General features: G+C 47.0%; 1 protein-coding gene across 4 annotated transcripts in view; it reads right to left on the bottom strand.

The window, feature by feature from the left end:
• PLEKHG1 (pleckstrin homology and RhoGEF domain containing G1) overlaps positions 1–13,940 on the bottom strand; it is a 260,178-nt gene extending 246,238 nt beyond the window's left edge. The window contains exon 1 of one of the 4 annotated variants that reach the window (XM_085612486.1): positions 13,786–13,940. Coding sequence is in view for 2 of the 4 variants with exons in the window: in XM_085612487.1 (XP_085468613.1) it covers positions 13,786–13,795 (10 nt within the window). In the remaining 2 variants the exon portion in view is untranslated. Of the gene's footprint in view, positions 1–6,305; positions 6,437–13,785 lie in introns of those variants that run through there. The other 3 variants (XM_085612487.1, XM_085612485.1, XM_085612489.1) reach the window with 3 other exon arrangements.
• Positions 13,941–14,240: the final 300 nt, after the last annotated feature.

Here is a 14,240-nt window from a genome sequence, read left to right as displayed (position 1 = left end):
GGTTTTCCAGTCGTATTTTACACTTTCTTTTCTCATCGATTGACAACAAAGTGGTCAAAAGTTCATGCAGCATTCACTTCATACCAGTAAGATAGGTTGTTCTGCTTCCAACCTATATATATATATTTTAATAGTTCCTCTCAGTTGACACGTTTTGAACCCGCTGATGTTTTTTCCAAAGAATACACATATAAATTGTACATATAAATAACCAAGACAAAAATGTTGCGAGTATTCTTGCTGGTTCTCTGTTTTGGTGCAATAAAAGTACTTCTCTTAATGTGCCTCTATTTCTTGCCATTGGTCTACAAAATAGCGGAAATAGAGGCAGCCTGTAGGTGACCTCACGTCTCCTTCCCACCAGCACGAGGAGTCTTCAATTCTAGCTTGCCCAACTACACCAACGTTTGCACACAAAAAAAATTCACAGTAATCATTTGAACCGTTTACCTCTGAAAATAACCAAAACACACATTCAATCTGCTGGTTGGCTCTGAGAAGCAGGCTCATGATATCTGCATCGAGGATACTCCACAGCGTGGCTGCATGTGAATGATGCATCTGGCTGTCAATGGGAGCAGATCTTGTTCCGAATAGACAAGATTTCCAACATCTCATGGGATGTACCTACAGTAAGCATCCTTGGACCGGTTTCGGGGAGTTTGCTTTGTTCGCCCTAAGTTGGCAGGGTATGCCCAGATGTTGGGTCCCTTGCTCACCTTGACACTGGATTCAAGCTGCCCGGCTGATGAGGGGGTGTTACCCCGAAACCGGTCCCAGGATGCTTGTTTCCGGTCCAGGGAAGACTTGGCTTGGCAGTTCGGGCTGGACTGTTCCCATGAAGAACAGGGTCAAGACTGATCTGCATATGGCTGGGTCTGAACTGGGGTGGCGAAGTGACCTAAAGAACGATGATGAATTCAACCCGGATATAATAGTGACTGGGGGTGAGTGTCTAAAATGTTTCAGCGCTCCGTCCATCATCTTTTTGTGTTTGCAGTGAAAATCAAAACAAAGGATGGTTACTGTACACTATGCATATAGGAGATATAGAATGCAATGTGTATTCAGTGTACTTTTGAGATGGAAACTAGAACATAATGCTCTGTGATACATGCACTCCATAGGAAACTGACTGATACACCAAACAGCCAATTGCATTAGGTGAGATGGGGGATTACGAAACCAGAGCCCACTCTGTGCAGGTTTTAAAGAACTGACAACAGGAGGTAAACAGACAGCTGTGCTGCTAAGCAAGACCTAAAAACTAACAAAAGTTGGATGCATGACATGTGTTAAGCAGCAATAGAGAGAGTACCAATTACCAACTTTAACTGAGGCCCTGTTTTCCCTACTGCAAGCTCATGCCATACAAACCACAAAATGAAATATTTCTAGAGATAAATTATAGATGAGCAATAGCTCCTTGGTGTCTGAGCACAAGGGTTTTAAGGCCCTCTGTTGGTCCTGGCCCTTTTTGCAGGGGTATCCCCAAACTTTTTGCCTTCTTTCTCCTATTTTGTTGACCCTCTTTGTTGGCTTTAGGACTCTCCCTTTAAACATGGTATGATTGGCTTATACCTGTTTGGCATATTTAATTTACCTGTAAGTCCCTTGTACAGTGGTATACCATATACATAGGGCCTGTAAATTAAATGCTGGTCATAGGCCTCGGGCACTGCTTGCACCACCCACAGAAGTAGCCTTTCAAACCGGTCTCAGGCCAATCACTGCAGGGAATGCGTGCGCAGTTAACTGCCACAATGACTTGGCATGTAAAACTACTGTCCAAGCCTTAAATCTCCCCTTTGACTTCATATAGCTCACCCCTAAGGCCTAGGACGCCCTATGGGCAGGGTGCTGCGTAAGTAGAAGGTAGGACATGTGCCTTTATTATGTGGCATGTCCTGGTAGTGACAAACACCTCATTTTGTTTCTCACTACTGTGAAGCCTACTCCTCTCATAGGCTAGCATTCGGAATTCCTGTATATATGTTTAAGCGGTAATTCTTGATCTGAAAGGAGTAGCGCTGCCATGTTTGGAATGGAAGAGACAAATTATGGTGTATGTGGATTTTTTATTAGAATTTTACAAATGCCACTTTTAGAAACTGGGTATTTCCCTGTGCTTATAACTTGATGTGCTTTGCAGCCTTACTCCAATCCATGTCTGGGCCTGGTTGACAGATACACGTTGTGCATACTTGTCAGACAGCCACAACACCGGAAGGGCTGGATGTGAGAAGAGAAGTATCTGCATCCATCTGCATATCTATAGTCTTCCTGGGCTGGGAGAGAGGGAAGCGGGGCACACTTACATTTGTATAGGCTGTGTGCTGCCCTCACAAAAAGGGCTCATTTACCTCCCTACTGTACGACTGGAGCCAGAACTGGAATTTGAAAGGGAGTTTTGTGCACTTTTGTAAGGTTTCTTTTTGAAGTTGTCACAGATCAAAGACATTTTGAGAATAAGTACAGGGGCTCTGACCCCATGTTTTTAGACGCTGCTTGTAACCAGACACTGCTGGCTCTACATTCTGCACACTGTGAGAGGACTGCTGAGCTGCCAGGAGGAATCGCCATTTTGGACTACCTGCTTTGTTGAGCTGATCTGCTGCCTACAGATTGTTGTTCCAATGTGCATCCTGCTGCCCCCCTTGTGACCTCAGGATTCTCCAGGGGCTGGTTGACTTGCTCTCCCTCCCTGCTCATCTGGAATCCCAGTGACCTACCAGATTCCCTGATTGCAACTTGGCTGCCGTTTGCGCTTCAAGCAAGTTAAGCGCTTCACTCTAAACACAGTGTGTGTTGAGCACCTCAGGCAAAATACTGTGTGGTTTGAAAGCTGGATTGTCTGACAAAGCATGTGGTGAGCGCTTCATTTTTTCTGAGAGTGCTCCCGGCGCAGGAAGACCAGCTGGAGCCCTGACCGCAAATTCTGAACCCACTAGCTGGGGTAAACCCTGCATGGGAAGCCCCCACTCCCCTCAATGTGTATTTGGTAACCAGGGGCGGGCAAGGCCAGAGGACCAAGGCCCCGTCAATGGAGTTGCGCTGTGTGCATCCAGCCAAGGTTAGGCTGGAATTGCAGAGTTCGGGCCCCGTTTCCAAGGCCACCTCTCAGCATCAGCCACAGCTGCATTGCTTCATGCAAGGAGGGAGAGCAGATTCCTGTTGGCCACTTCTTTAGTCCAGGCTGGCTCCACCCAAGACTCGCTACCGGTAGTTGTCTTGCCAATAGTGCTGGGCCCTGGCCGCCAAAGCGCCACCTGCTCCTGGGTTCAGCATCCCTGGGAACAGGGTACTGGCCCTTGTAGTGGAGACCCACCTAACCTCACAAGGTTTGAGACTTCAGGACTCCGAGGGATCGCCCTGCACTCCTCCATGAGGTACCGCAGTAAGAGATATGGACGGGCGGGCCCTAATAGCTGGTGGCTTCCTCCAGCCCGCGGCCATGAGTGAGCAGGCAACTGCCGCTAATTACTGGGCGGGCGGTGGACCCAGCGAGGTCTCCCCCTCTATTTCTACTTGGAGGCATTGTCCTTGGTCAGCAGTCCCGGGGTGAGAACTCAAGAGGATCATAGGTCTGCCCCTGAGACGGGAGACCTTTGATACAACAAACTGTTGTTTTGATTAATCACAAAGTTTCCTTCCCTTCTGTGGGTGGCATGTAGTAGGCATGCAGGTATCCTGTGCCTCATGGGTTGGGAAGCAATTAATGTGCTTGTTTAAGATTGCATACCTTGATAGATACTGGGATGTTATTTGCTCCTAAAAGCATTTTTATTTATTTGGGAAAGTATCTAAGGGTTGCACTCAGTTAAAGTGATATTAATATCTTGTTGTGTGGAGTCTCTTTTGTGGTGTCATATTCTGTTACTGGTGGGAGTGTGTTGCACAAACGCTTTACACGTTGCCTCTGAGATACGCCCGACTGCTCCTACCAAGCTACCAAGGGGTGAGCATGGGTTATCTTTGATGTGTAACTTACTTGCGATGACAAGTGTGATGGGTTCTGCTTGGTTTAGGTGCATACCCTAGCCAACGAGAAAGCCCATTTCTAACACCCTCCAAAATAATAAAATACTGAGGCTTGGGTGAGTAGTGAACGTTATTCCTCCCTTTTTCATACAAGCAGGAAGCATGGATCCCATCTAAAGGCTCATGAAATGTATAAATCTGTCTGAAACCGGAGGTGTAATTTTTCTGGGCAGGAGGGTATGCGCCCAACAGGAACTTTGATGTCAGCACAGAACTACAAAGTAAATCATTCGGATCCCTTCTATGTGGCAGGTAAGGGCTTTTCGGTAGAAGTGCAACCAACCGTCGGTTTATCCCTATGAGAAGTACCTCTTTGCCTGGACTTTCTGGAGTTGGTATTTCAAAGCAGAAGATAACAGTTTCCATCCGTTGAGCTTGGTACTACCAATATCTGCAAGGAACCCTGGAGAAGCGGGTTTATAAAGCCATTTCCTTGCTACACAACCACATTCCTTACAGACTTGCTGTGAATAATATTTTTCCAAAGATGTGTGGTAGAGGTCGCGGAGACAGCAAATATCTTTTGCATTCTACAACGTTAGCAACCACAGTGAGAATTAATAAGATGGTACCTAGACGCCTTGCACTGAGTCTTCCATGGCATTTTACTTCAAAAATCCCTCAAATTTCCTCATGGGAGCATGAGTTTTTCTTAAGGACATCAACAGGAATAGACTGCCATGGAGTGGAAAGTCTGAGTGGGTTGGCCACTCTGGATAAAGCACTTGGTGCATCACTTTTATCTGTCTTCCCTTGGATGGTGAACGCTTCACCTCGCCCTGTGCAAGTCTTGTGCGTGGCCGTGAACCCCCAGATCTCCGCTTATCGCATCTATACAATATAGTGTCCTTTCATGTTGAGCATGGATGAGGTACGAGTAGAAACAACTGTTCAATGTATTCAGGCGTCATTGTCATGACTATAAAAGAAGGGGCAAACTGGAGGCGCCTGGGTACAATGGTACACGTTTCAGCTGAAAACATAATTGATCAACACCAAGAATGGCCTTATGGGAGACTAAATCTGAATGAATGAGGTACATTTTGTCTGGGGGCATGGACAAAATACACTGAGACCTCAGTTGCAGCCCAAACAGTGAATGTTGTCGCACGGAACAAACACGCAAAAATGAGGGGCTGAACAAAAAACAGTAAGAGAACTAAAAAATCCCTAAATAGGCAAAGAGCGGGAAAAATCCCTAAATAGGCGGAGCAGGCAGGGGTAAAGTTGGAAACGATTAAACTTTTAGCCAAGGACGGGGGGTTGGGGTGGAATGGGAGAACCCTAGCCGTGGCTGCCTTGAGGTTCTAGGTTACTACTCGAGTCAAACTAACCTACTGAAAGCTATCAGCTCTTAGTGACTGGTCCTGAGATGCAGGCCACCCCAGGTCGAGTTAATCCCCCTGAGTGGCCCGTTTACCCCCACTCATAATCCTGCGCAACTGTTCATGAAAGCTGATTTCTGCTTGCAGGGCCGCACTGCACAAACGCCTCTATTTATGAATCCATCCGTACTTTGCACCCTGAGCAAGCGTTCCATAAGCACCCCGGAAGCAGTAGAGCCACATAGCACCATGTGACCTTAGACAAATTAGGCATAAATGCCCTGTCTACCCAGTTCATCTGCACCAGGATTACCAGACAGCTGCATGACAACAGGGACTCCATGCTCCAGTTCTGTGCGTTCCTTTATCAAGTCATTGTTTTCAAATGGCTCTGTTCAAATGGCTCCGTTCAATGGACCAAGACTACAAATCCCAGAATACATTTGGTTCTTAAAGGAAAGCACGGGGCTGGAAAGAGGTAAAACGGAGGCTTCTGGTAACCAATCAAAACACACAATCTCCTTCTCAACACAATCTTCCTTTCCTGGCAAAGAGCAGCCTGTTGTATGAAAATAAACTTCTGTTTTTTTATGGAGTACCAGACGTCAAAAAAAGCCACCAAGTAGCCTAGGCAACATGTATGTTTTTTTTCTAAATGACCCCGAAGCTCACCTCTTGACGCGGCGTGTAATCGTGGCAGACACTGTAGTTGGGGCTCTTCGACTTCAATTACTGAGTGTCCTCGAATTAGAACTTGTAACATTTAGCTGAGGCGCCTCGGGTGCTACCACACCTGCTGAGCAACACTCCACTTTCAACCAAGAGACGCATAACAGAGCTCTTAAAAACGAGGCCGCGGAACAGATGTTTGTCTTTAAAGAAAACAGGGAAGAATTCCTTTGAACTTTCCGGAAAAAAAGACAAAGATGGTCCTCGTACCTGCACGTGTTGTGTTCCTTCCCTGCCATGGTCTGCGCTTCGGGACTGCTCCCGAGCAGCTTTCACTGGCCAGCGCTGCAGCCAGAGTCTGACAGATCACACGCCTCAAGCGTTTGCACGTTTACAGCCATTGGTTTCGATTTCCATTACAAACTAGGGTCAATCGGAAGTTTAAACTATGACTCCCAGAATGCATCTCTGTTTCGAACTAAGAGCACCCGAGTCACGTGGGAAGCGGAGCTCTGAAGGCCCGTCGGTGCAGGGTCACTTCAATGTACCATTGTGCTGCTCTTGGGACAAGTGCAAGTCCTCGCGCTGCCCTCAAGCCCTGGCTGCACGAGACAAGCCTCTTGTGGGCGGGGCGGATCATGGTCAGCCTCACAAAGGTAGAAAGGTCAGGCCTTTCTCACTGCACCCTCACAGGCCCCGGCAGGCATTTGTTAAGAGCAATTTCTCAGACTGCGAGATTTGTCAGCAGAACAAGATGACTGCACAGGGCGCAGTATGGTACAAGCAGCATGTATGGTCTGTTTACCCTGCGAGGTGGGCAGCAGTGTACGTTAGTAATATGGCCTACATGTGCGTGTAACGAGATTTGCATTCGTCCTCTAGATGTACTCCCTCTTTGGGATCATAGCTGCAAGATACTGAGCGTCTAAGTGCCTCATTTAACAGAGGGCAGTAGATTGTAGCAAAAGTAAAAAGAAATGTTAGGAAATCTACATAAACGAGCAGGTCTTGAATACAGACTATCAAACACTTCCCCTTAAATTTTCTCTGGATAAACCTCCAATAGTCACAGGTGACGCAATCTTGGCTTCCCATTTCCAAATCACAGAACTATCGAGTTTCCTTTGTCTACGTCTGAGAAACGGTTCTAATACGGGTCTCAGACTATAAAAACAGGACTACAATGACCAGAATGCAATGAAAAAATCTGCACTGCATTGACCTAGGGAAAATGAAGAGATCTGAAAACACTATTCAGATTAGATTTTCCTTAAAAGGGGTATTGCTTAGGTGACTTTTGTGCCTGAAATCTCCAATTAAAGAAAGAATAAAAGGCGGTGAGGTGCTCAATATGTGTAAATATTTCATAGGTAGACATATAATGAAGGTGAGCAAGCATGCAGCAGTCGGTGGAGGTTAGATCGGGGAAGGGATGGAACCTAGTGAGTATGGGCAGGTGGTGCAGTGTGGATCCAAGCTTGGTTTTGCGCCTCTGCATCAAGGCATTTTACCACCAGGGATTACGTTTACCCATGTTCATTTGTTGAATTCTCTGGAGGCAGTTTTTACAAATTTTCATTTAGTTAGGACATTACTAAGGTCTGTAGGAGGGGTCATGGTCCCCAGAGTGTCTCACTCACTCATGTTCTCCCCTTTACGCCACTTTATTCCGCAGTCTCTCATTGTTAGACACTTACACCCTTTTTCTCCCAATATCCTTCTGAAATCCTCCATGTGCATCTCTCACACATCATCTGCATCCTCTTCATCACAGTCTTTTCATTCTCCTTACTCTACGCCACTCCCCTCTCTGCCACTCTATGCCACTACACTCTACTCCACTGTGCCACGCCACTTAACGGAACTCCAGTCTACAGCACTCCACTCTACGCAACTCCCTCTATGCCATTCCACGTCACTTCACTCCACATCATACTTTTCCACTCTATGCCACTCTACTCCACTTGATACGCCCCTCCACGCTACTCCACGACACAACACTCTACCAAACACAACTCTACTTGTTGACACTCCACAGCCCTCTACTCCACTCTATGCCACTCGACTCCACTCTACCTCACTTTCCTCTATGACACTAACTTTTAGCCATGCCAAACAGCAGCCACGCTGGTGTACAAAATGGCTAAAACACATTGGCAAAGCAAATACCTCTTGCATAGGCGAGACCTATTGGCTTTACCAGTGCTTGTTTTGGCTACAAGCATGAGACATGGTGAACTTGCAGTATAATGTCCCCCACTGTAAGGGTAGGCACACAGATCCCAGCAGGTTTAGAGTTTTGGCTGAAAAGCCATTGTTGACTGAAAACCACCCTTATGCATGGGGTCAGCCGACAGCTTTGTGGTTAACAGTTTTTTATCTAACACCGATACGGTGGTCACAACATTCCATGTCAAGACGGACACTGTTTTCAGACCTGGGTTGTCCACTTACAAATCGTTGCCTTCTGGTGTGCAGTTATTTTAATTGGGTTAAAGAAAGCAAACATAGACAAAGGATGCTACACTAATGCCCAGGAGTGAATAGTATCCCCATGATGACCTGGGGTGAAGCGGTCACCCTATTCACAACATACAATGTTTGAGGGACTTGCATACAAAAAGAGTGTGATGCGATGGGAGTTTGTAGCCATTTTTGATCTCTTTAAAAATATAAATCCAACAAATGATAGGGCCACCTCTCCATCGCCACCAAACACAAAAATAAACTGTGCACTTTTGCCCCTGGCCTGCACGGATGTACTAAATAGTGTTTTCCAATACTTTGTACAGAGACTATTTCTTTCAACACCTGAATATTTAGCTCTGTTGTTAGTGACCACCTGGCGCCATGTCATAACACATACCGTTTGCGGCCCTGGACTTTTGTATCACAACCTAATGTTTCTTGGTGTTGAAGTCTTGTTTTGCTTCCTTTGCTCCAACTGTCCACACAAAATCAATGTTTGGCAGGTGAAAAGTTCAGGACTGGAGGCAATGTCCATAATGACCTGGAGTGAGGTGGTCCTCCTACTGCTGGAGTGAGAAATCCAAGGCATGAGATGGCCGCCTATGTGGCTCTCTCAACCCTTTCTTGTGTCCTGGATTTGCCAACTACACTGAGTTGATGTGCTGTTATGACCTCCTCACCGATTTCGCATTATTTTTATTTTTCCGTCTGGCACCAATTCTAATTCATTTCCCATTCATTACTTTTGTCTTATGATCACCCTAATTTCAGGGTATTTCTAGGTCTTTTCAGATAACTTTTTGGTACTTTTGGATAAAGCAACAGTTGATGGAGATGCAAGAGAGAAGATGGCACCAGGGGGGTCACATGGCCATCGAAGGCTTTCACATGGCCTGCACTGGATCTGGGAGAGGAAAAGGTGGTGGGGGTGTTCCTGCTTCAACCAAGATCACTAATCCACAGGGAGGCCTAAGAATCCAACACACAACAAGCAGACACAAACAAGCCTCAGGAAGCTCCTTTGAATTCACCAAAACTACTCGCTTGCCTTATGCAGAATCAAGTAATGCCAAGCAAAAGACCTTCCTTAGGAAAGACAGAAAAGAAGTGCAAAAAGTAATATCTTTCAAATAACAGTTCATGAACGATGTACTGCCCAAACTGAATTTAAAATCAAAGTATATTTTAGGTAAAATCAAGAACAGTGAAAGGGAGTACATGTAGAGCATTTAGCTTTTATATGGCAAGGAAGGGAGAAGAGAAAGCCTTGAGGAGAAACATGACTGCAACGTGGAAATAATTATTATTGGCAATTCTGCAGAGACAATGTTCACAAAGTAATAACTTTCTTGACAAAAAAGGCACCATGTCCTAAGTTTGTTGGTTTCGTAGCTGAACTAGGAACCGTGAACAGATGTTTCAGTGTCATGATCAACCATCAAATATACTACAAAGATGCCAGACAGGGTTGCCTGCGGCCAAGGGAAGGACACTGGTTGCAGATGGGAAGCTGTACTTGGTCCATGCTCTACGGCAGGGACAAACACAAAGCCCCAGGAGGAAGCCGAGGTGATGAGGAGGCTCTGACCAACAAGAAGCAAAGAAAAGAGTGTGACATTCGAGTAATGAGTGGGCTCCAAGCCCCTTTAATGCTTCTTTTTGGAGGCTTAAGCCCACATGTTTATAGGATTTGGGAACTTCTAGACCCCTCCCAGGCCTAAAGCTTAAAGGTATATACTGTCAGTGATTAAGTATCATGAAAAGCCAGAAAGAAAGCTGCACAGAATAGTGATGCCTAGTCGTCATCTTCCACCTCCCTTGCATGTATGTTGAGAAAGTCATATGGCACAGAGAACGCTTCTGAAGAAGGCGTGGTGTCCTAAAGGAGGTAGCCCTACATTATCAGCCTGGGAAGACAACACACAGTTTGTCCCGCTAAGAATTGGTTCGACTGTTTCATACATAAATAAGGTGAGCATCCTGCAACCATCAAACCAATGATAGACTCAAGTATGTACCCCCCCCACAAAAAACATAGGCTCCTCCTGGAGGCAGAGAGTCTCTCTCACCAAGGTTAATAATAAAAATGAAATTCCAAAATCTTGGGTGGTAGCAGGATATGTGCAAGGTTACCACATAGCTTTCTGTCTCCGAGAAAGCAAAGCTCCAGCCTTGTGCTTTTTGATTACAGATTATTGTTTTCAGGTGCTCGCTGAACTGAAGGCAACCAGAACTACACCTCCCAGAATGCATTAGAGTGGTAAGCAAAGACCCAGACATGGGGCACTGTGTCCTTCTTGACATGGATTCATTAGATAACCTTGAGCATGCCTGGTCTGATTCAGGTCTGTGAGCCAGTCTAGCTGCATCCAAATGTCAGCCACTCCACTCTCCGATGAAACATGGAGGTGCCTACAGGAAAGGGCGCTTTGTGCTGTGGCGGCCCAGAGACATGGGATGACGCCCAGCTGACACAATGGACCACATTCTCTTATGTTGTCACTGCTTCCTAACCATGCTGGTTTGTGGAACTGCGACAATAATAGTATTTTTTTTTTAAATTAATAACACAATGTACTTCATTGAAATGACAAGGGTTGCCAAAGCAAACATGAAACAGACTTTAAAGAATACTCACACAGGGTTCAATACTATTGATTAAGACCGGAGATGACTGTAGCTACTAAAAGCCCAGAGAAACCACAGTAAGACATCTGGGGTGGGGATGCTAAGGAGACAAGTGTTCTGGTTCAGATGGGGAGAGACAGGAAGAAGTCGAGAATGGGAGTTGAGCACTACATAAGTCACATTCATAAACAAACACTGGCAAAGCCAATAAGTCTTGCCGGGGCATTAATGGCTTTGTTAATGGTTGTAACCATGCTACACAGCATCCCCAATGTAATGCTGCATGGCTAAAAAATGTATAAAGCTGCCACTTTTTTCTTTTTAGTTACTGATAAGAGTTGGCTAGGTAACTAAAAAGAAATAAACTGCACAACAGGGCTCTTTTGGGGGGTGGAATCAACAAGGGGTGTGGGTTTTTAAAGCAGGTGGGGTACTAGAGAGGGCAGAAGCAATACAGGAGTGAGGCGGTTTCAAACAAGCAAAGTACTGCAACGTGGAGCTGGCAGGTAGAAAGCACACATGCGAGATGGCAACGCAGGGGAGTAGGAAGACACAAGGGGAGAGAGGAACATGGAGCACAGAAAACAAGAGGGAGACAACAGGAAAACACATGCACCCTCATAGGTGCTTAAAAGAAAAATAGCACCTAAAAATGTGAGACGCTAAAGGACATAGTAATGTGTCCATGCTCCAGGTGTGGGACAGACACAAGAAGAGGAAGGAAAGCCCCTAAAGTTAACAAATAAGAACCAAGCAAATGAGAGTGACAATGAATCCTACCAATGGTAAGCAATGGGCGGGCTCTAAGCCCCCTGTAAGATAACAAACAACATGTCTTGCTGAGACAGTCCATGCTCAGTCTCAGGCGAGACCTAAATAGAGAAGAGGTAGGACTGAGTTGAAGAGAATGGTTGGGCAAAGGAGTGACAAGTCAAGAGGGAGAGAGTAAGAGAATGAACAAGAGGAGAGAATGGTGAGTGGGAAGCAAGAGAGTAGGAGGGGGAATGCAGAAGTGGATAAAAAGAGCAGGGAGAGGGAAAGTGAGAGGTGTTTAGGCGGGGAGGAGAGAGAAATGGTGGATCAAGGGAAGGGGTAAAGATGAGGTCAACAAAAACGAAGGACGCATGTGGAAGCCTCCAGAAGCCACAATTCCACCGCGCTCCATTGACATCAATTTCCAGGTCACCGCACCACAAAGCTCACTGGAAACCTATCGAATGTGAGGGAAAACTGTGCGCCATTTCAAAAAGAAGCAAAAAACACACAGATTTATCCGCGAACCCACATGCATGTGTTTCAATCATGGCAGCACCACTGGGAACTCTACAACGCCCTCTCGGTGGAAACAAAAACGTGATATCTGTTTAGTATCTTATCCTCTTAGCGAGGGTATTTTGTAGCCACCATAGGGTGGGGGGCGTGCTGCCCCGAGGCCCCTTCGAAGGGAGCCCAGTGCACTAAAACTAGAACAGCTGCTGCCGAACTCAGCAAAGCGCTGCGAGGCGGCGTGCGCTGCACCCCTGGGGCCCCACGGGAAACGTGTTGCTTTATTTTATAAAGCGCTGTATTGCAGGGGGTGCCTGCTAAGGGGTTTAGCAGCAGATGCCACAGGGCAGCGATACTTCTGCTGCTTGGCAGAGCCTAAAATACAAAGTGAGATTACGTCGCGTCAAAGCACACAATTACCTGCACACACCCTTGCATCAGGTGAAAGCATACCTTTGAACTTCTTTGGCAGTGCGTTTAGTCTGAGCCATAACAACCAGGGACACTGTGCCAAAGATACTCATGTCAATACTGCCTGCCAGTGGTAGGGTATGCTTGGAAGGAAGGATACCGCAGCATTCGGTGCGCAGCAGCAGGAAGCCCCCCCCCCCCCCTTCCCGAACAATAGACACAGTGCTAAAAAAAAAAATACAACAAGCATTTCCCATCTCCTGACCACTGGTCTTCCTGAAGCCACCCAGTCCTTGCCACGGGATGTCACACCGAATCATGACAGACGGGCGTCCAACTAGAGGGAACCTTGCTTGGTTACTTTCAACGCAAGTACCGTGAAAAATGATTTTTTAGAAACGCAACAGAGGTTTTCTAACCGATGCCAGACAAACAGGGTTCGAGCCCTGCAAGCAGGCGCCGCCGCACAGGATGCCCCCAGCGCAGCGTGTAGCAATCAACACATGAAGCCCAACGTGTGGTCGTCTCTGGAAATCTCTCTATCCAGAAGCGCAATTACCGCCTCTCAAAGCCGCGAGTCTCAGAAAGGATGTGCCCTGAAGCGGCTGTAGAACTCCAGAACACCCGTCGGTGCAAGGTTGCGTACGTGACACATCTGTAAAGTGGGCTTTGCACCCAAACAACCAGCCACAGCCACCTAGTCCCTGTTGAACTTACATATCCAAACACCACCAAAAAAGCCTCCCGTGGGCGGGACCGTGCACGAATTCACCAAAGAGGATTCTTATTTTCGGTGCCCAATTATCGTATCTTCTGACTCCTGCGCTCGAATTGTTTATTAGTTATAAAAACATAAAACAAAACAGTTTGAACCAGAGCGGTCCACCCAGAAACTTTTAAACGGAACTGAGCGTGCAAAGATGTATCCTTAGTCCATAGAGGCGATCAGAAATAAATAGTCCGCACTCTCACTCACCCGTAGGCATTTTTCTCCTTCAGGGGAAACAGAGAATAATCCAAAAGGCTATTTTAGTCCAGACCCGGCGCAGACAGGTCCCCCTCGGTGCTGCCAGTGCATACATGTCTGTGCGCCTGCTGCTGTCCCGGGATCAGCGCCGTCCGCAGCAGCCTGGGAGGAAGGGGGCGGGGCCTGGGGGGGGGGGGTGGAGGGTGCCCTCCCCCTGCAGAGGCGAGAGGCGAGAGGCGGAGCCGCAGCACTGCCCCCCCGTGGGAGCCCGACGAGGCGCACCGACAGGTCTCGGATGTGGTGCTCGCGTCTCCCACTCTCAGCCCCCCCCCTCCTCGCCCTCTCCCCCCCTCACAGGTTACTTATGAGGCAGCAGCACGTAAAAAACAGAAACAAAACCCAGCCTCTGTGCAGCCGCACTCGCGGCCCTGAAAGCCCTTCTGCCCCGTTGCGCACAATGCCGC

Source organism: Triturus cristatus, chromosome 6, assembly GCF_964204655.1.
Source record: "Triturus cristatus chromosome 6, aTriCri1.1, whole genome shotgun sequence".
Lineage (NCBI taxonomy): Eukaryota > Metazoa > Chordata > Amphibia > Caudata > Salamandridae > Triturus > Triturus cristatus.
Note: the sequence above shows the minus strand (reverse complement) of the source record. Positions and strands in the feature narration are given on the sequence as shown.